This window comes from Dermacentor variabilis, chromosome 4 (genome assembly GCF_050947875.1).
Source record: "Dermacentor variabilis isolate Ectoservices chromosome 4, ASM5094787v1, whole genome shotgun sequence".
Classification (NCBI taxonomy): domain Eukaryota; kingdom Metazoa; phylum Arthropoda; class Arachnida; order Ixodida; family Ixodidae; genus Dermacentor; species Dermacentor variabilis.
This window is the reverse complement of record NC_134571.1, coordinates 47,164,499-47,186,998: the sequence shown is the minus strand read 5'-3', so window position 1 is coordinate 47,186,998 and position 22,500 is coordinate 47,164,499. Positions and strand designations below refer to the sequence as shown.

Here is a 22,500-nt window from a genome sequence, read left to right as displayed (position 1 = left end):
GTGGCCAATACTGCTCTGGTGAGGGAGTGCGTTACCGGTTCTGGTCACCGGGATCAGGCCACACTCCAAGCCTGTTTTATGCAATTTTATCAACACGGGATATTTCTTGTTTTTTTTTATCCGGTGGAAAATTGCCCGGCACCGGCACCGCAGGCGAGGCGGGTGTTCTACTTCTACGCCACCGCTGCACCCCGATATATATATATATATATATATATATATATATATATATATATATATATATATATATATATATATATATATATATATATATATATATATATCACAAGGAATGTCCACAAGTCTTCGTTATCATAATCACTGTTATAATCATCCTTTCTTCCTCTGCCAGACGAAAGCCTCTTTCAGTGATCTCCAATTACCCCTGTCTTGCGCCAGCTGACCCCGTCCACTGCCTGCAAACTTCCTTATTTTATTGATCCACCTAATTTGATGTCGTCCTCGACTGCGCTTTCCTTCTCTTGGCGCCCCTGTTCTAAAACTTTAATAAACCACCAGTTATCTGCCCTGTGCTTAACATGTCGGGCCCAAATCCATTTATTCCGCTTATAATCTCAACTAAAATATCTCCTACTCCCGTTTGCTCTCTAATCGACACCGCTGCCCATAAAAACGTTGCACATAAAAATTTTCGCTCATTTGTTCTTCGCAAGGCGCCTAACATCTTCTCGAGCTTGCAGTTTCTGTCCCACCCATATGTTAGTGCAGGTATAATGCAACAATTGGGGACTTTTCTTTTCAAAGAAGGCGGTGATCGTTACCGGTCATGCCATGTTAAAGGGAAGCTGAAAGGTTTTCCAGAAAAAAATGAGTGAACATGTGTACATAATGGTTTTCAACCCTCCGAATTCGAATATCGTATCGAAATTGAGCGAAAGAAAGCGCAAATATATTTTATTTCGACGAAAAGTGCAGCAGCGGACGCGCCCAGCTCGCGCGTCTCGTTTCCGCCTGTGATTGGTCGGGCGCCTCGTGACGTCAACTCTAGTGACCGACCGCTGCCGCTACACATGAAGCATGGTGCCAGGTAGTTTGGTGCTGTAATGGAAAATTAAGAGGTAATGGAAAATTTAAAGAGACTGCGTTTTTCTGAGGAGTTCGGCGTTACTCCCTACATGTACGAGCCGATTGCGAAGAGCCGGCCTCTCGAAGAAGCAAACGATGCTGGTGCGAGCAGTGCTTTCGACGCGAACGAAAGCGAAGTCTTGGGATCTCCTCGTGTTGGAAATGCTATTTGGTGAGTATGTTTTTTGCAAAGCGATCTAGTGATCTCGCCGATCTTTCGCCGATCTAGTGAGCTCGTTTCCGGTCAAACAACTGTAGTGTTGTGTTCTTGCATGCCTCCTCGTGGACCGTAAGCGGGGATGCGATCGTCGGCATTTGTGCGCTGTCCAAAGCTGTCGGCAATCTACAAAGACGGTTTAAACTCGTGAAAAGCTTCCCGGTTCATGCAGTACGTGTAGTGACCTTCATCTGTGCGCCATCCGCACACTACTCGTAACCGAAGTCGTAAAGGCGGCGAATTCCGTCGGCTACGTGAGACGGTCGGTTAATTCAGGCGTAACGCCTCACTGTTACCAAAAACCGGTACACCAGCTCAAACTCCATTTATCTGAAAAAAGCATTGTAGCAATCACTAGCTTACACGTATTAAACTACACTGAACAATGGTTCGCGCAGTCAGGTTCTTACCTCAAGCTTCCTTCTTTTCGCGAAAGCTGCAGCCTTGACAGCGGTGACGAGCTCCTTGTGTACGCGAAGACTGACGGCACTGTGCCGGGCCTTAGACGAGCCGACTTGACTGGCAAACGCAACGCACGTTTTAATGATAAATTCTCGTGATAATCCTCGTCACGGAAGTGGTTGGAGCACAGCACTGTTGTTCTTGAGGGCTTGAAATTCGTTCGCTTCACAGCAGCCTCCCACTTCGTTAAAAGCTTCTTGTCTTGTGGGAAGCAATGGAAGACAACATCGTCGCGGCCGCTGGTGCTCGTGCAACCGTAGGCTGCACAGAAAGCCGGCATGATCGGCCCACCGCTTCAGTTGATGCTGCGCACGTTGACTACCACTCTACATACACGCAGACGCACCAACAAAGGAATGCAGGGTCGATCGAAGCAGATTACGATGGCACGCACGCAGAAACAAGCACGGTCAGGCACGGTCGCGCAGGCTGCGAAGGAACAAAACACTAGAGTTGACGTCACAACACCGCGGTTTCCGGTCTCCGCTCGCATCGTCAGCGTCAGCAGCAGCGCGCGGCATTCGACGGGGGGCGGAGCTACAGCGCAATTTTAACCGACGATTACGTCGCTCCTAATTGAAAAAAAAACCCCAAATTTTACCTACATGGTTTATAAGGTTCTCGCATCCGTATATGAGCGTCTTATTGAATTCGACAGACTCTTCAGCTTCCCTTTAATGCCTGCCGTATGCGCTCCAACCTATTTTTCATTCTTCTGCAAATTTGCTTCTGATGATCAAGGTCCCCTGTAACTAAAATGCCTAGACAAACGTACTACAGCACAGACTCTATCGAGGCTGACTGGCGACCATGAATTATCGTTCTTTTGCCAGGCTGTTAGACATTAGTTTTCTGCATATTAATCTTCAGACCTGCTCTTACACGTTCTTGATTAAGGTCCTCAATCACATTGGTGCGAGTCATCTGCACCATTGCTGTGAGGGCAATGTCATCAGCAAACGGAAACTTGCTGGGATGCTCCCCGTTGATCGTCATTTCTAATCATTAACAGTATAGTAACTTAAATAGTGCTTGTATAAGCAAAGTGAGTAACTTTGCAGATCTCAGTGCGTAGCCCTTTTATTCACAATTAAGGTAGCCCTAGAATACTTACATATGCTTGGTAAAATATTCGCGTATTCTTTCTTTGCTCATTGATCACAATTGCTCCGTGACTGATGGTATTTCTCTTTACTGAAACACACCATTTTTCGTAATCTATGAAAGCTATATAGTGAGGTTGGTAGTGCTTCGCAGATGTCTCAACTGCCCGATTGACGATGTGAATATGATTCATGGTTGAATACCCCTTCCTGAAGCCAGCTTTTTTCTCTGGGTTGATTGAAGTGTTGCCCTCAGTCTGTTGGAAACACTTTGGTGAATATTTCATACAATACTGATAGCAAGCTGATAGGTCAATAATTCTTGAATTAGCCTTTTCTTGAATTCTTGAATTAGCCTTCTTCTATAAGAAGGAAAAGGCTAGTTAGCCTTTCCTTCTTATAGATTAGTGTGATGTTGGCGATCTTCCAAGTCCTTGGTACACGAAGTCTTGAGCCGTTGTGAATATAAACTCTCGAGATTTCTCAGTATAATACCTCCTTTACCTTCGATAAAATTTACCACTATTCCATCTGCACCTACCGCTTTTCACCTCGAAATGTCTTGCAAAACCCTTCTAACATCTTCCATTGTGACACATGGAACTCCTGCATAATGTTTGTCACTACTTCTACTTGCGGTTGCGTGCCCACTGTACTGTAGTTATTGGACAGTTGCGAATAGAATTCCTCTGCTGCCTCTACAATATATTTGACATTGATCTACACGTATGGCAGGATAAATTCTTCGCTTCCGTTCGAATGATATGTGATGATTCTTCTTAATGAGCGGTCGATTAAGCCTCGTTCATTGGTGTCACGACCTGTGACGTTAAAAATACCTGGAGTAGGCACTCTAATGTGGCGTTGTTACAATTTTTGGAGGTTAATTGTGATACACCGCTGTGATCGTTTGCCTTGGCTGTGACAGGCTTGGAATGTGTACCCGTGCTCTGTATCTTTCTCTCCCTCTATATTCTTATGTTTCTACCTCCTTCCCACTGAGCAGGGTGGATTAGGGTTCTGGTTAGCCTCCCCGACTTACTCCTTTATTTCATATATCTATTTCTCAGTTACTGGTGTACCATTCTCCAGCTATCAGCAAAATCGTCCCGCTTGGTATACCAAAAGTGGAACGTACTCATCTAACGTAACTTTAATATTTTGGCTTATCATTCACTTGTATCACTATAGATTCTCATAATATAATGAAACATGAACAAGGCGACTGTTACCCTCGAGCAGAGCGTCGGAATCTCATAAAACTGCAATCGTGTAGGACAGGCAGCAAATCCACTTTGAAAGTTCTACACTAGGTGACGTTGACCTCATAGATTAGGACAATACCTGGGCGAATTTATATTTAGTCGCCAACCTCAGAATGCAGTATACAAGTTCTGCGCCGCAGGATCGCATTAGAGATGGCGTCTGTTCATATGCCCTTTAAAACATACAGTTTCCGAAGGATATGGGGATGTGTAATGAAGTTCCCCTCCGCCATGACGTCACGACAATGAGGAAACGTAATTGACTCGCGCATCCATACAATTTATCTCTAGTAGGACAGTTATGTAATTGCCTTTGCGTTCTTAGGTTGTCACCAGTTTGAAGTCGTTTACTATACATAGAGAAAAAAGAATGACATCTCCATCGAAAAAGACCGAAAAATACGTTTTGTCACATTTGCATGGCGTCGAGGTTTGACTTGATATGCAGATGGAAGAGCTTCACCTTTTTCTTTTTTTTTTCGAAAGAGCCGAGTTCTAAACAAATGAAGGAAGTTTTGATCCACTAGGTTGACTGGATATAAGGCTCCAGCGACTCATGCGCCATGCAACGAATACTTATGGTGAATGCAACGAAGCAAAGCGAGAAAACAAAAAGGTTTTTTATTATTATTATTACTATTGCTCGGACAATCTCGCCCGTAAGAATTTTGACATGCCGAGCCAAGAGGTTATTATGCGCGAGCGGTGCTTTAGTTTAAAAAAAATCATCATTGTCGTAAGCAAATAGACTTTCTTTTTTATTACGTGGGCGGCCGGGGCGCATCACAAGCTCTTACACATTGTATTAAATATAGTTGTTCCGATGTTTGTGTTTATGAGACTTAGATGAAAGCAAGCTCGGGAAATCATATCGCACAAAGAAAATTTTGGCTAGTTTTCTTTGGTTTGTAACGCGAAGGGACACAGACGAAGACTAGACGAAGACAGTACGTCCGATCGCTCGTCCGGTCTTCTTCTAGTCTTCGTCTGTGCCCCTTCGCGCAACAAACCAGGAAACTGTTACCGTATCAACTCGCCCAACTGTCCATCCTTTTGCTTTGGCTAGTCCTCTGCGGGTCAACCGCAAAAAAACATTATGCTGCCCAAGAAACATAAACAACTTTCAAACATAAACATTCATTTTCAGTACTACATTACCATCTCTTCTAATTACTAACCGTAGGCAATTTTGGAGCGTAGTCAATAAAAAAGACAACTCAGCTATCACCCTTAAAAACTCAAACCATCGACTAATCCAACTTGATCAATGCGCAAGCGTTTTTAATTCTGCATTTGTTTCTGCTTTTTTCCAAAAATGTGTGTTCTGTAACCCCTACCTTTCCCGGTACTGACTTTTTACCGATGGACCCTATTGCCTTTGATATCGCTGGCATAGAAATCATAGTAGATATGTTAAAGGGTTTTTCGTCATGTGTCATTGATAATATAAATTCCAAATTTTTAATCAGTACTAAAGTATACAGTGCTATAATACCTTCTAATCTATTCCAGCAATCTCTTCAGACAGCCTGTATTCTGGACGACTGGAAGATCGGGAGAGTGATTCCTTTGCAGAAGTATGGGGATAGGCTATTCGCCAGATAATTGTCGGCCCATTTCACTTACGTGCATTCCCTGTAAAATTATGAAACATGGCATTTACTCCCACTTTGAATCCTTCCTACAGTCAAACGCTATCTTTACAGAACATCAGCATGGATTTCGCAACGCATTTTCCTGTGAAACTCAACTCTTATCGTTTACACATGAACTAAATTCCATACTTGACAGGTGTTCCATTGTTGACTGTATATTCCTAGATTTTTCGAAAGCATTTGATAAGGTTTCTCATCAACTGCTTCTGTTAAAACTAAGTAAACTTGATCCTAAAGTTCTTTAATGACTGCACTCTTTTCTCGCCGATCGTTCACAATTTGTCACAGCTAATAACACTTGCTTTGTCACTTCTACAGTTGAATCAGGTGGGCCACAAGGCTCTGTGTTGGAACCTTTGCTTTTTCCCATTTATATTAACCATTTACCTGATAGGTTATGCTCATAAATTAATCTTTTTGCAGACGACTGTGTCCTTTACCGCGAAATTAGCAGTGACACCGATATAGGTCTTCAGTCTGATATCAACCATGCTCTCTACTAGGCTAACACGTGGAACATGGAACTAAACATTAACAAATGTAAATACATGCGTGTTTCTAGTCGTAATACTACACTGCCCTCATACCCATTTTAATACTAGTAACTTCGAATCTATGTCTTGTCACAAATATCTAGGCGTTTTTAAAAAAAATTCTTCGAATCTTTCTTGGAAGATGCATGTAGACCATAAAGCCAACAATGCTAATTACATGTTAGGCTACATACGCCGCAATTTTTACTTCTTCTAGTTCTGTGAAACTACTTTTTTATCAATCGTTAGTTCGTAATAAACTTGAATATGCTGCATCTGTCTGGCACCCCAGTGAAGAGACGCTCATCTATCAACTTGAATCTATCCAGATGCGAGCGACTTTCTTCATTCTTTCTAATTATCACCGCAATTCCAGCGTCACCACTATGAAAGCAAGCGTATCATTACCATTGCTAACCCAAAGTAGAAAAATATTCCGCCTTTGCCTTTTCCATAAGATATATTATGGCAACCCCATTCTTAAGAATAAATTGATAACACTCCCTTGTTACGTTCTAGCTCGCATAGACCATTGTCATAAGGTTGGTATATTCCTTCATGCCCCATCAATCATTTTTTCATCTCATTCATCCCCAGTTTATCAGCAAGTTGGAATCGCCTTCCTCGATCTGTCGTCGTACTATCTAATAATCCTAAGTTCAAAGCTGCTTTAACTAACCTGCTGTTGTCATAAACGCGAAAGATTGTAGCATGATCATCCTTCTTAATTTTGCGTGGCCTTCTTCTTTATCCCACCAGTCTTGTTTTGTAGGCATTATTAGTGCTTTGAGTGTCATTTCTTTTGTTTTCTTTATTTGTTGATAAGATATCTTTATGCTTCGTATGCTCAGCGGTTTCCTTTCTTTTGTTTTTCTTTTCCTCCATGTACTGTGCGCTATTTATTGTTCATTTCCTTTATTGTATTGATGTAACTTTTCCATTTTTTTTTAGTTTTATACAAATTTACAGCTGTTATTTTTCGTTTTCCACTTTATCGAATATAATGCCCTCTGGCCCTTAGGGTAATGAAATAAATAAATAAATAAATAGGTAAGTAACATACATTAAAATAAAGCAACTAGCAGTTTCTGTGTTTTCCACTCGGGCTTTTGCTTGGAGATGTAAAACTTCAGAGAGTATGTGGAGTACTAATACATTGGCTTTCTCCTTGACCGAGCTATCTGCCTGCCTGTCCTCTTTTCTATTTCTCTCTCTCTTTCTCTCTCTTCTCCACGCTATGCTATGCACTAGGAATCGGAATCTACTTGTAACATCACGGTTGCTTGTAACAACACTCCTTTTAACTTCACGCTCTAAGCCTGAGAAACAAAAATAAAGTTGAGGATGAGTTTGTCCGTTTGTAGAGTCACAAAATAACAACAGTGCACATTCAAAATCATGAATGCGGCTGACAGATCGAGTAGCACACTGTGGTATGGATGTTATAAACAGTGATAAGATGCCTCAGAAAGGCTGGCCAACGTTCCGATAGGAGGAACTATCTTCGTCAAAGATGGCCTCGTCATCCTCGGCAGGTTGGTTTTATCGGGTTAGTAGAGGGACATCACGTGCGGTTGTTGTTGGTGGCGGCTGGCCGCAAAGGGAGAGACTGCAAAGAAAATGAGCGCTGTCGCCTGACGTCTGTAAGCGGGGTTTCTAAGACGAGGGGACAAGAGCGGGAGAGTGGGAAATGCGGAGAAACCTTTAGTCTTCAAGTGGAGGCCGATCTACAGCATTGCTTGTGAAAACATTCGTTAGGTTGTATGACTGCAAGGCTTCTAGCCGATGGGAGGGGTACATTGCCGCGGAAAGACAAAATGCCGTCAACGACTCGACGCTGCCCAGTCTGTATTTTCTGCCTCTCCCTCGATCCCTCTCTCTCTTTCTCTCTCGCTATACCTTTTCTTCCAAAAGATTTGTACCAGGAGACCTTTTTTTTCTTTCTCAAGCAATCAGCTAAGTGATGCATGTACTGCTCTTGTTCTCGGCTTTCGTACGGCCGCGCTTGCGCGTTTGAAAGCGGCGCGTCGCTGTTGGAGGGCGTCCAGGTGCCACCTCGACATCCAGTGAGTGCATTGCACGACGACAGAGGGCGGCAGTCGACGACGGAACTTGGCGGTAAGTGCCGTTCGCACAGAAGGCTGCTCACGCGCCGTTGCCGATCCTGAAATCACGCCTCGACAGCACAAGTGTGTCAGGCGCCATTCCTAGCGCTATGATGTGGTAGTGCAGGGGTGACGTGATGCAGATTATTCAGGTGTCAGCTAAGGATCGGCTACATGCATGAAAAGAATAATTTCTTGCTCAATGACTGTGTACGTGCGAATAAAGCCCCAGGTGCTGGGTATCCAGATGGGATCGGTCCAGATTGTCAGCACTACTGGCATGCAAGGATTGCTGCTTGCACACCGGCTACGGTCAGTCATTATGTTTGACAATATTATAGCAATTGAGGCAGCCAACGCAAACTTTAATAATTGAACACAAAAAATTCCCTAAGCAGGTTCATCCAACGTCAGACCATGAGAAATGTGATATATGCAATCTTCTTGCCCTTTATTGATCATTTGTATTTATTGCAACTAGCTGCCCCGCATTCGGCTGCGAACTGCTAAATAGCTAATAGGCTTTACTTTACCAGTCGTCATCCTCCTAAATTTCACTAAATAATTTGACTTTGGGGAGAAGCCGGATACCTATTGGGCTTGTTACGAAGATTTCAACTCATAATTATTGATTGATTGATTGATTGATTGATTGATTGATTGATTGATTGATTGATTGATTGATTGATTGATTGATAAGCCACACTTCGCAATATTTTCGGCAGTCGCCTGGTTACTGCCTAGTTCGCTGTCATATCACCTAGCCATAAGTGGTTACCGTAAGCGGTTTCAAGTGACCGAAAATCGAATTTTTCTAATACGAGTCGAATGTTAATAGTAAGGATCGAATATCGAATCGAATATCGAATAGGTAAACACAAACGCTTATATTAACAGCCGGAACATTTATTCTGATATACTATTAGGCATAACGCTTGTACTGAAAAACTAAAAAAAGAAAGAAACCTATTAATACGGGAGAATTATGATTAGTTTTAAACGCAAGATCACTAATCGCTTATCATTTAATAAGCTGCACGCGTAAGCCCTCAAAATCTTTAGAGCGTGGTTGCAAACAATGTTTCTGAGAATAAATGGCTGATATACGAGTACCTTTCCAAAAACGCTAAAAAAATTGCTGTCGAAAAAAAAAAGAACAAAAGTTGTGGATAAAGAAAACAAGAAGCTGTTCAGGGACTTGTATACCGTAAACACACGTAAAAGGATCCGTTACACAGGAAAAACTCAACGGTTGTAAAACTGCCAGTTGATTACACCGCAAAGAATATACATGAGAGTCTACAAAAAAAAATAACGGGTTGTCATGTAGGCTTCTGCCGCGAAATCGAAAAGAAAACTTGCATTACCTATTTTGTTTCAGCATTATTCGAAAATTTTTGTCGCTGTTCTGCCACTGATAATTTGCGATACTCTATCTAGCGGGCGGAGGACTGTAGACTCTAACAGTCGGTTCTTGCACATTATTTGGCTGCTTTTAAGCGTTTGAAGATACCAGATCCTACCTTTCCGAATAGGAATACGAATATTTAGTGTGTAATGTTTTGTTAGTATTCGAAACTTCGAACTTTCGATCACTCCTACTGGTTGCCTATTACAAAACTTTCCTTAGAAAAATTTGACGGATACCATGATCTGTGGGAGTCAGTTTAAGGAAGAAACGTTTGTATGTTTCCCATCGATGAATGCTGTTCTTGTTTAGCAACCATTTACACGTGTACATAATCCCAACGGTAGCTCCTTGGGCATCGCCATAACGCACTCTGGACTGATGTGAACGTGCATCGGCCCTTCTCTCGAAAGCGCTGCAAAGCTACAAAACCTGCCTTCGTACTCACGTGCAAGTCCATAGAGGAGTCGTCCTTTGCTTACGATGGCCGACAAAGTTTTCACTGGGAAAGCTGTCGCTCAACCTAACCATGCGCCGCAAGACACGTGTGTCACCAAGTCAAAGTCTGTCATACACGCTGCCCATTTAACCGAACTCGTCCTGCACGAAGTGTTTCTCAGGATACTTGTTTGCGCCCGTAAACGACGCGGTCTCGTTCCGCTGCCTTCTCATCAGTGCACGTTGGCGCCACTTCGCTTCGCGTTCACGAGCAAGCATGCACTCGCGTTCCAAGTTGCTCTTCACAGCGTATCGACGCTGCTTCCGAATCTTATACTGAACATTCTCGAATTCCGTCATTTTGTAAAATTCAGTAATGGCGGCATTTTGAACCAATCAGAAAAGCCAAAGCAGCCCTCTCGGCCAATCAGAACTCACAAGATGGGAAACTCAACAATATAGCGTAATACGACGTTGCTCCTCTTCGTACTTACAAGCCAGCGTGCGCTCACGTTACAAACCACGCTTCTATGCGTATCGAAGACCACGTGTCGATCCGTATTGCCGCTCCACTCGACGCTTCTTTCGGGCTTCCGTCTGCTGTGCACACGGTACTGACTTCGGCCCCGTTTCGTGCCTCCTAACGCTTGAGTCACCGCTCGGCGTGTAACATTCCTGGTTGTGGTTAGCTTCGACCTTTCGCGACCAATCGTACAAGACACACTCCAGCATTAGGCCAGCGGGGTAAAGAATCAGAGACAGCTTCACTTTAAAATGCGGTCTGTAAATGTCGTAACATTTATTTTTATTACCTCTTCCATTGCCTCACCGCCGCATCTAAGATTTCGCAGGCGTAGTGTTAACGGCAAGCCCCGCACCAGATCTGTCCTTGTGCTTCTCCGCAGCTTCTTACCAGGAATAACCGAAGGCGAGGCTAAAAAGCGCCGTTATAAATTTTCGTATTTCATGTGATCATTATTGCAATATTTTTTCACTGCAGTTAGGGTGTACATGTTTTATGTGCTTGGCTCGTTTCTGCTAGTTGTGTCCAGCAGCGGCAAGCAAAAGACGCGGACAATGTGTTGCAGATAAATTCCATCGTCTGCTCACCTCACGTAACTCCAGTTCACTTCACACTGCAGTCTGTCGCTACACACGACAGCTTCACTGAAGCCACTGCCGCCTTTGACGGCACATTCGACCTGCCACGTTTACTTATCAATTGTGAAGCCATAGTTTATCCGGCCTCGTAATGCCTTCAGTCAATAATAAGCTTGCCCGACCGCTATGACTCGGTGAATTTTATTTTTTAAATGAGAATACACGACATGACCGAAGGCAGACTAAATTGAGGTTTAATTCAGCCATATAATTGCGAAGACTCACTAGAAGGATACCCAAAGGGTTATCCTGACACCACGAATTTCTTTCAGTGGAGTCTTCAACAACTCGAAATAAAATTATACATCATTGGTTCATTTACTGACGGTCCATCATAATTAATGACTGAAGGCTTCCGCGGCGCAGTAGATGTGCCCCGTTACATGTGTTGAACTGAAAGCTGATGAACAGGATTTGCAGCGAACACTGTTATTACAAAGTGCTTCGTTTAAGGATGAGAAAGTACGTGCCAGGATAGTTTTTGAACTTTTTTATCCTTTATTTATATTAAGAGTGCTCCTACAATGAAGAATTTGCAGTCAATTAGCCTGTTCAACAAAATAACCCACATGTGTTCCCGATCTTCCTTTTGTATTGTCGTATTGAAAAAAAGAAAGAAAAGAAAATGTTCCCCTTAAGCTGCGACTAATCAGTTTCCAACACGCATGAACAAGTACAATAACAGTTCTTTATTAAGTTTTTGCGATGACTGCAGGTTTGTGGTGTCAAATAGATTGCAGCTTGCACCACTGTCGACGACCCTTTACTAGTAGTGCACGTAACGCAGCTTTCATCATTTCATCCTGTGGGTTATTGAGTGTCTCCCCTGCTGCTTTCTTTCTGTCCACTCACTCGTTCTTCCATTGTAGGGTAGAAAAACCAACGTTGGACCGGCTAACCACTATGCCGTTAGTTTGCAGTTTCTCTTCTTGGCCGTCAAGTAATGTTCGGAGTATCAGTTCGGCGTGCTGAGTGTGGCTTCGTGGCGACAATATAGCCCACAGTCATAAAGAAACCATAGATGCAACTCGTAAAAGCAATGGTGAAGCTAATACAGGACATAATTACAATTGTCCCTTCACCTTGGCATTTACGATGGGTGCAAGCTATGTGCCAACAATCCCAAGAAGCATCGTCATGAACGGGCCTCGCAATTTATTTGTTTCTTTTTTTATCCTTCTTTTGTTCGCCCGTATGCTAATTTCTTGCCTTCTATAGCAGCCTCTGCGCATGTATTTCAAAAGCAGTTATTCTTCAGAAGATGGCGGGCTCCGCCCGTTACTGTCTGAGTAAATGAATTCAGAGCCGAAGGAATCACTGAAGTAGGCTGATCCTTTTTATTGTTGTTGTTGTTGTTTTAAGTTTTCATTGATGCATATGTTAATCCTCCACGTTGTGTGCATGACGCAATCTCAAACTACGATACTCCGGCAAGAGCACCTACACAGTCTTTCTTTATTTCACTGTATTTACGCAAAGTAAAATCTGACATGAACTTCAGGGTGTTCGCTTCGCAGTGCCACTACCCTAACACTATGGTATCACAAAAAACGTCGGTAAGCGTTCCACTGAAGATTAGTGAAACACTTGGCACGGAAGGTCACGAAATATCGTGTTTCGTACACTCATAATCTTTTTTTAAACAGATCCTTGCTTAATCAAAAAGAGAAACCGCGTGGTTTCAGCGTCCCCGAAAACAAAAAGCGACGCAGCGTCGACATCTGTTGTTCGAAATTACCACCACTTACAAGAGGGCGTCATCTGGTGCAGAAAACCGAAAACGCGAAAATGGCTCGCATTTTGAAACCTCGCTCGAGCGCTGATTGCCTTCTATAACCGTGAAATGAAGTCACTGTGCTCACTAATTCATTCTACAGTTCTGCTTGACTTCTTCAAATGTAACCTAGGGCAGAGCAGGCATTTCGTATAGACTACGCTTACCTGAAGTGCCACTCTGTGCCACGCAGCTTGTTGGTGTTGGCGAGTGCTATAATTCTATATTTCTTTGCGCGTGTGTGTTTGCGTGAGAGTGAGATGTATTGTGAAAAGCACAATAAAACATTGATAACACTGTCTCACCATCATTTGTGTTGCTTCAATATCATTATATTCTTCTCCTGCCAGAATTTGTTTCGTTTATACGTTTTAAATATGCCTTGCTGAATTCTTTTTGCTTACGAAGTGTGTTACACGGCATCCTCAAAAAGATACGATCCTGTCCTCTGCTGTGCAATTCCTTTTCCCGAAAGAAACCTGATCATGCTAGAAATTTCGAGTTCCATTTTTTGCATTCTCCAACGTGCATTTCTAGTGATTTCACTTCGCTTGAATCAAAGAAAGGTAATTAGTCCCTTCGGCAGATTTCACCGAAAGTGTTGGTGGGTAGAACTCGCAGAACTTACGTACTATTTAGTAGTGCGAAGGTAATGCTCGAAAGACTTTTCCCAGCATCCGGTTGCCGTTAAAGGGAACGAAGGGAACTCAAACGACGTGCGCTAAAGTTTATGCGAGCCAATATTGTAAAACTGCCAAAACTTGGGCATCACCTGTCTTCCAAAGTTCATTACCAAGGCGCTTCCTTCCTTTATCTGCCCACAAAAACTTGTGGGCAGATTTTTTTTTTTTTTGCATTTGTTCCACCACTAATGGAACCAGTAGCAATGCTGAAAGTTCTCAGAAAACGCCTTTACGTTTGGGATCTTGGCCGCCTATTTTATAACGGTACAGCTAGAAAAGGCTCAGTCGAATTCAGTGCAGGGAGTTAAAGCCTGGCGGATTTAATTAACGTCAGCCGAAACTCACTTTAATCGAGCGTATGTCGGCGGTGACGTCAAACGACCGAAGAGTGAAAGGCTTCCGTTCATTAAACGCTTTCCACGAGCGACCTTGCCGGGCTTCTCACTGCGCGGGCGATTGAAAAGAGTTGTGGATGCGGTGACTTCGTCAACCGAGTTCTGGAGGCGCGCCGCAGTCAAAACGCGCGCATGTGTAGTTATTTCAATTCCCTGGGTGGGCTCACGCTTTGCTGAAGGCAATCCAACGGAGTGCATAGATGACGTCCGAATAGAGAATGCGTGTTCGTATGTGATGTCCTTACAGTGCAGTCTGCCTCGTCTCTGTGCTCCAAGCGCTACGAACAGAGTAGGGCTTCTGTTTTGGATCGCGGAACGGCCAAAATTCGGGTGTTGTATGAAAAAAAAAACCGAAAACGCCGACTTTCAGACTGCGTGGGTATAGTTTGCATGTAGGGAGAGTTTTCAAGCATTACACGTGCACAGACACAAGAAAACGAGCAAAACGTGCATTGCACATTGCTGAATTTACCCGTTTCGACAATGATTTCAGCACCGTGTTCCTGTTGGTGAATGAAATGGCTTAACTATACTTAACGAGGCTATCCAAAGCAACAGGAGATCACGGTAGGCTATATGCCAAACTGCAAAGCATAGCTGCGCGTGAAAGAAAAATCAAATACGCAATATATACAACACAAAACATAGACAAGAATTAACGTAGAATAGTCGTGACACCATATTGAATCATGTATGCTAGGCCAGAAAAACGTGTATGGATGTCTTGAGGTTCGCAAAAGTTATGTATCGTTAAATTGAAGATACACCAACGATAGCATTTCCGACCACTAGAACGGAATACTTTGCATGTTGGCACTTGAAATCCTTTTGACTCCTGCTTATCGCAAAAGCATCCCCTGTCAAGTATTAAATTTCCTTTGTTTAAACAAATAGCGCATTATATGACTGAAGCAGGAGGAATCTACAACGTTACAACAATACAATGAACAACATGGCACGGCTGACGGCTACACGTGTGTGGTTCGGAGCATCAGTAAAATGGCTTCAACGTTCGCCTTCTTCACACGTTACTAACAGCCCAGATGTCATTCGCTTTGATTACAGGAATCCGAAGAGCAGAAGCATTCATCATACCGTGAAGACGCCCTTTGTGCAAAAGTTCTTGGCGAGCGACTTCGCTCGATCCTTCGATGCACTCAGGACGAGCACACGCCTGGTTGAGCTCCTTGACTTGCTTCAGCTGGGTCATTCGCGCGTAATAACGACACGCTCACTCTTTGTTAGATGTGTGTTTTTTTGTTTATTTTTTTCGGCATAAATAAAAAATGGCGGCAAAAGTAAGCGGTCATTCAAAAGTAGAGGTAATGCATGTATGCTGTAGGCGCCCAGCTACGTCTCTTCTTTTGCTCGCCCCACTGACACGGATTCAAACAGGAAATACAAGTTGCTTACATACACGTATATGTAAAAAAAAAATCAACTACAGGTAGGAATTAGGTGGTGAACGGAGGCAGGAAACGATCAGTATGTCATAAATAGGGCACTATAAGCACTCGAAAAACAAATAATAAAAAGGTAAGAAGAACACACACACGACATGGTGACCTCATGCAGGGCGCTGATATCATGTAATTGGTAGGTGCCTCTCTCGCTCTCTCATTAGGGTATGATGAAGATGATTTTTTTTTCTCTTCTGCACGACGATATAAAAGAGGAGGGAGATGACTGAGAAAGTACGGGAAGACGTCACTGAAAAATCGTTAAGCAAGGAAAGGACAGCAAAGACACATAGCGTTAGGTCTGAAACAAGCTCCTTGGGAGCGTTCTCGGTATGTACATTTTTTTTTTCTTCTCCTTCTTCATCGCTCATTTCACTACCGCCTCGTAAGGCCAAACTCTGAAGGCTGACCGGCTTGTCTACCCGTTCCCATGCGCTCCTTCTAAATTGCATTTCCACCCACTAGGTTGAGAGGCGCATAGCGGCAAGTCTGGGCAGCTCGAACGCTGTCTTGCTCTACATACGTCCAGTGCAATGTATGACTCGAGTACACCACCAGAGTCCAGCTGCTGGAGTGTTGCGAAATTTTAGCGCTGGTGTTTGTCCCGCGATAAATGTATGTAGGACGGCGGTATTTGATGCAGGGATATCGAGCTAGGAGCCTTCTAATGCTTGCTTCCTTGGAATTATATGTCTGCGGTGGGACCCCTTCGTTCCAGATGGGTAGCACGAGAAATAGCTCCTGGTTTCCTTTATGCAGCCCGTGAAGAATAAAAGCAGCAAGGAATATTTTATACCTGCATATGACGACAGCGTAAATGTATGGAGTAAATAACATGAATGCGCTTCTCAGTAAAGATTAGCCGGCACTGCCGGCTAGTATAATCAAAGATTAAGAAATAGACGGTCGTCGTTATCTCGAAGAGGTTTCCAAGGGACGCAAGTGACATCATAATGTTGAAAGTATTCTTTGAGTAAGAAATCGTGCAACTGTCTTGCAAGTATTGTTCACTAGGCGTTTTCGTTTGCTTGTTTTGTCAGTACTCTGTTCGGGACCGTTGCTGCTGCTTTTGCTCAAAGCTTCGGCACGTTTGTGCGAGGTATGGTACTCTTCCGAAGCTCATTACTATCTTGTATGTGTGCCTCTCAACCTAACGGCGCCATTATAGCGCTGGCCTAGACTGTACTCGATTTACTGGGTGTGCTGCTCGTGGTTCTTGTTGACGTAGTGTACGCGTCGCTGCTGCTTGCGCTGTCTCCGCTGACCCGAAGCGTCTGGCCCACGGTCCTCTGATCGTACGACGACTTGGACGACGTCTTAGTGCCGCTGCTTCCACTGTCACTGCCGCTGTCTGTGTAGCCTAAGGAAGCGTCGCCGTACTTGTTGTACGCTGAGGACGACGTCTTGGCCCTAAAGTACGGAGCTGCGGCACTCTTGTCACCGTAGCTCGTCGAGCCCGACGAAGAGCCGTAAGACGTCGAGTAGGAGCTGTCCGCGCTCGGAGACGAGGTCTTTGTAGACCCGTACTTGGCATTCCCGGCTGCGTACGCCTTCAGAGCCTGTGCTACAGCCGCGGCAGCCTGCGAGTTTTTGTAGGACGTGGATGTGCTGGCATAGTTCGTGGCTGGTCGTTTCGGCGAGTAAGACGACTGCGAAGAGGTGCTATAAGAGGACGAAGGATAGCGCTGTCCGTAGGAGCCGTAGTTCGATTGAGAGTTGTCGTACGCAACGGATGAGCTCGGGAGAGAGGACGAGGAGCTGCTGCCGTAGCCGCTTGAATAGGCACTTCCCGTTGTGCTGTACTTGGAGGGTGATCCGCTAGAGTAGGCCGATGAGTACCCGGACGACGGCTGGCTCGAAGTGTACGACCTGGTTGGCACTGTGTAGCGGCCCGACGAACTGCCGTAACTTGACGGACTGTAGGCGCCGCTAGAGGAAGTGTATGACGATGGCTGTGAACTACCGTAGCTTCCTGAAGAGGATGTAGGATAGTTGCCGCTCCCTACGAGGCTGTAGGCTGGCCCGTATTTGTTCGAGCCTGATCCGTGATTTGTGATGCTCGTTTCATAGCCACTCGTGAGTCCACCGATAAATGCCGACGGAGAAGAGCCGACGTATCCACCCCCAGATGAAAGCGTATACGTCTGAGGGGAACCACTGTAGGCAGAGCTAGATTGAGGTGCGTAGAAAGTTAAAGTGGGATCAGACGAAGGCGACGACGAGTAGCGAGTTCCCGAGGAGCTGCTCTGGCCGTACCCTGCCGAGGCCGGCTGGGCTTGTTGGAAGGCGGTAGCGAACGTGCTGTACTGCTGGTCTGCCGACGACGACTGCTCCTTCTGCGCGCTAGATCCCTGCGATTGCGTGTAGATCTCGGCGGAAGGCGTGTAGCTCTGCGAGTCCGTTCCAGATCCATCTCCTTGCTGGCCTCTAGTCGCCCCGACCGGAATGGCCACGGGGCCGTCGCCGTAGTTGGTCAAGCTCACGGGCACTCCCAGCTGCGCCGTCATGATTCCGTTGTAGACGCTCGAGCCTCCTGTCTTGTAGCTGTAAGCGTTGTTTGGCGACGGCGAAATCTGCACGACCGAGTTCACGTGCTGCTGGAAGCTGTCCTGGTCGCCAACCGAGGAGCCGAACGACTCGCTGGTCTGCGGCTGGAAGAGCGATGACAGCCCCGGGTAGCTACCGGGTGATCGGTCCGAGTCGATCTGGCTCTCGGCGAATTCGGTCGCTTGTGCCATGTGCGTCGGTCCGTGTTGTAACATGGCTTCGGGAGCGAAGGTGAATCGCGGCCCTCCGTGCATCGGGAGCGTCTGGAAGGTTGGGTGCGCCGCGGCTGCCTGGAGCGGCGGGAGCGCGATCTGGTGCGCGAATATGGGCTGCGGCTGGTGCTGCTGCTGTTGCTGCTGCGACGGCCTTCCGAAGGAGAAGAAGCTCGGCCTCGGTGAGCTGGCCGAGCCCCGGAGTCCCGACAGGAAGGACGGGGCCCGTAGCCTGAAGAAGCCCTTGCCGGGCGGACGACTTCCGCCGCTGCTCCCAGAAGAAAAGAAAGGCTTCCGGAAGAAGGATGGCTTGGGACTGGATTCGGCCGGCGCGTAGGGCATCATCGAAGGTGTCATGTATGGCGGCGCCAGACCATGTTGCAGGTAGAAGTTCTGGGCGGTTGCCATGCCGCACAGGAGCGTACATATCACCTGCGAAGACAGGACAAGGAAAAGAGCGTTACATCTTGTTCGCACGGAACTTTCAGGTCATGTTTTTATACTCAAAAGGCTACGCGGTTTTCGTAGGAGATATAAATACGATAGGCGACGGACTTGATGTATTTCCCGGAATGGTGACCGTTCACATTGGATGCCTGGCTTCAGGATGAGCCAAATCAACCCATACAGGGAGAACAGACGATAAAAAGTGTTTGTAGTTGTCTTTCCTTGCTGTTTGCGTTGCCTTTGTGCTACCTGAAGCCACCGATTCATACCAATTACCACAACCGAAGGTTTTGCCCCAGATGTTGAAGTCCAGCTTCTTATAGCTGATTCCTCAAATGTCTTTCTCTCTCTCTTTTGGTGTCTGCATCTTATTCCTGCAGGACAGACTACAAACGTAATCTGGAAAGCAGACATTGTATTCCCACTAACATCTGGCGTCGGTCATCTTCCTTTAAAAAAGAAAGAAAGAAAGAGAGAAAGAAAGAAAGAAAGAAAGAAAGAAGAAAACTACGCAAACATTTCTTACATTATTTGACCGAATGATGACTTATACTGATTTAAACTGATAACATGAATATCGGGCAATAAAACTACACAATTCCTTTTTCCCTCTAGAGTGACTCGCGTCGTCGACACCATGTGTTAATATCTGAAATGAGCACTGGGAAGAAAATAGTGCCAACAACCCGAATGCCTTTTTTGTGTGTGTTTCCTGATTTCCATCCCTCCTGATGGTTCTAGAAAACAGGAGTAAACTGCCTTCGATATTATTATGCAACCATGAGCAGGTTATTTGATCTTGAGAAGGGATCACAAGATAAGTACGGGCACAATTTTAAGAGCGTTATTTGGTTCGCGTAATTTTAACTGTTTTTCTTTCAAATAAATAAAATATACGGAATTGAAGCATCATTAAACAATAAGGAAGTCAACCGACCTGTCAACCGTCACTAAAAACCACAAACCATATTTGTCGCTCACGCACGTGCTAACGTGATATATTACGGTCATGGTGCATGCAGCTTTCCTTTACTCGTTGGTAGTAAGAATAAAAGATTGGATGGAATTTGTTACTCATTCGAAAACAGTGCATACTTTCCTTACATATGATCAGTCAATGTTTTTACGAGCGATACTTTGGAACTCTTGCCGAGTCAGCCGGCTCGCGTAGCAATAAAGAAACAGCGCGTATGTTTGTAAAAGCGACTTTCCTCGGCTATTATCTCTCGCAATCAAACTTGCGCCAAAAGATGGGAAGATTTCCAGCGCCTTCATGTGAGTTGAGAAGCGTCTTGTGGGCTCAGAAATAAAAGGAATCCACGTTTAAGTACGTTTTTACAACCGCATTTATAACCCTCGTGCGGTGCTTTAGCCACTCGCGGCGTGTAGAGCATGCAAATTGGCTGCACCTTGATACACTTTGTTGTTTTCCTCGAAATATCGCTTTTGCGCTGCTACGAACTGTACCGTACTAGAAGCAATCACGTGCTCTTTCGTGATGCCGGTTCTCGCAACCAAAAACAAGGACACGACGGATTGCTTCGAACGGCGATAAAATAAAGATCCCGTGCAGGCCTTGTGGCGCAATCAACGCCACAACGATGAGGCACATACACAAAGAAAGCGCTGTGTATGGCTGTGGTTATTGCGTTATCTGTTGGCAAGTGCGCTATACACCCACTTGTCTACGATCTCCACAATTAACGAATCCACATGCCGGCGCGTGATTCAGCAAAGCGCAACACGAGCCCTGGTGAAGAACGAGGGGCTCGTTATCGGGACGTGTTACACCGACGACCACGCATGCGCACCTCGTCGCATATGCATGTCCATAGCGCTCGCGCGCTGCCTATCAAGGAACGAGACGTGCTATACATTAGGAGGCACCGCCACGTACTTGTGCCGAGCTTCTATCAGGGGTCGGTAATTAATCTCGGCCGTCTTTAGGAGAAAGCACAGTGCACCACCGAGCGTTTTGACATTAACCTCATTGAGTACCGGAGCCACCCCCCCCCCCCTTTTATTTTTATGGTCTTTCCGTGCACACGTGTGCCGGCGCTCGCTTGTTTGTTAAGCGGCAGCCCCAATCTTCACGGCGGAATGAATGAAGCGAAATTAATCGCATGCGCCACATTTACGACTTCCTCGCCGTGCGCGCGTATAGGCTGTGCTGATCGCCCTTGTATACTGGCCCGGAGACGAGTGCAAGGTTGCTCATTACCAGTGAAAGCGATGCCGAAAGGATGTGGTAACACGTGTGGGTGGATCATAAAACTCAAGGCTTCGGGAGTCACGTCTGCGTGGACGTTGGGCGGTGATATACCCTATAGCCCTGTTGCTGTCTCTACAAGAGGCGCTGGAAACGTTTGGGACATCCGAGCGTGATTCTTGAAAATTTTGTTTGCGTTTATTTTTGCGGGAACTGTACTTGAACGGCGACAGAACAAAAGGCAACGTTCCCTTCACGAATTTCACCGTAATTTCTCGTATTTGGGCTTTTGCTGTGCAGGAAAAGTTCCCAAATGCTGACCGCCTTGCCCTTTAATCGCCTTTGGAATACAGTACAATAGTTTCGTATTGACAAGTAGAACTGTAGCCTCCAAACACTTGACGACACGGGGAGTAAGTGCGCAAATTGTAAGGTGGCGCTGCCGCCTATCTTGCATATTTGCATCCTTTCTTGCTTACCAAGCCGAGGTGATAGTGTGACTGATAAATATTTGATATCTCAGAATTATAGGGATTGTATGTATCTTTAACGTAATGATCTGTCAAATTAAAGTTGTTGAATAAACAAAATAATTTTGTGAGGTGCAATAAAATCTTGTAGCCGTAAAGAAGTTCACTACTTTCTGCGTGGCAGACATCTTGAATAATAAATATGGTTGCAAAACCAGGAATACAAGACTTTCTGCACAATCTCATATAGGCACCGAAGAAAACAGTCTTCTAGAACACCACAGATAGTCACTTTCGACATGAAAAGGAACAAAAAGCTTCAAACAAACATCTTCAAAGGATTCATTTCATTGCGAAGATGAATTATTTAACGGTCCAGCTATAGGGGATTTTTTTCTTGTCGGTCATCAGGTCGCTTGATTGCGCTTATCAATGGACGTCGTTTTATTGGGGACCACTTTTTAGAAGGCGTGGTACCTTTTCCCATGACTGGCCACATTCGCAATAAGGGAAGAGTAAACAGTGAAGAAGGCTGCTCGACGGACGTTCCGATCCGCTTATTGTGAACTTCACTGGAGTCAGGCTCAAAGAATAAACCGGATGATCAATCGAGCTCCGATGCCGCGTCGGGTTTCGTTGGCGCGCCGACGAATGCGCTGTGCGCGCTGTCTGGCCGTGCGCAGCACAAAAGCCCAGGTCGGCCTCTTCAGGTGGCGACGCTGTCTTCACGCCCCTTCAGCGGCGGCAATGCGCGCGGTGAATACCGATGCGAGCAGCGTTTTTTTTTTTTCAAAAGTGGAGCACCACTATTCGCGGATATACCCGCCTGTCTGCCTGCCCGGTTGCTTACGGTACATATCGCGCAGGTCA

General features: G+C 45.2%; 1 protein-coding gene across 1 annotated transcript; it reads right to left on the bottom strand.

Annotated features, from left to right (window-relative positions):
• Positions 1-15,549: 15,549 nt before the first annotated feature.
• LOC142577746 (uncharacterized) lies at positions 15,550-18,922 on the bottom strand. The gene has a single exon (XM_075687200.1). It carries the CDS (start codon positions 18,910-18,912, stop codon positions 16,921-16,923), a length of 1,992 nt encoding a protein of 663 aa, XP_075543315.1. The 5' UTR covers positions 18,913-18,922; the 3' UTR covers positions 15,550-16,920.
• Positions 18,923-22,500: the final 3,578 nt, after the last annotated feature.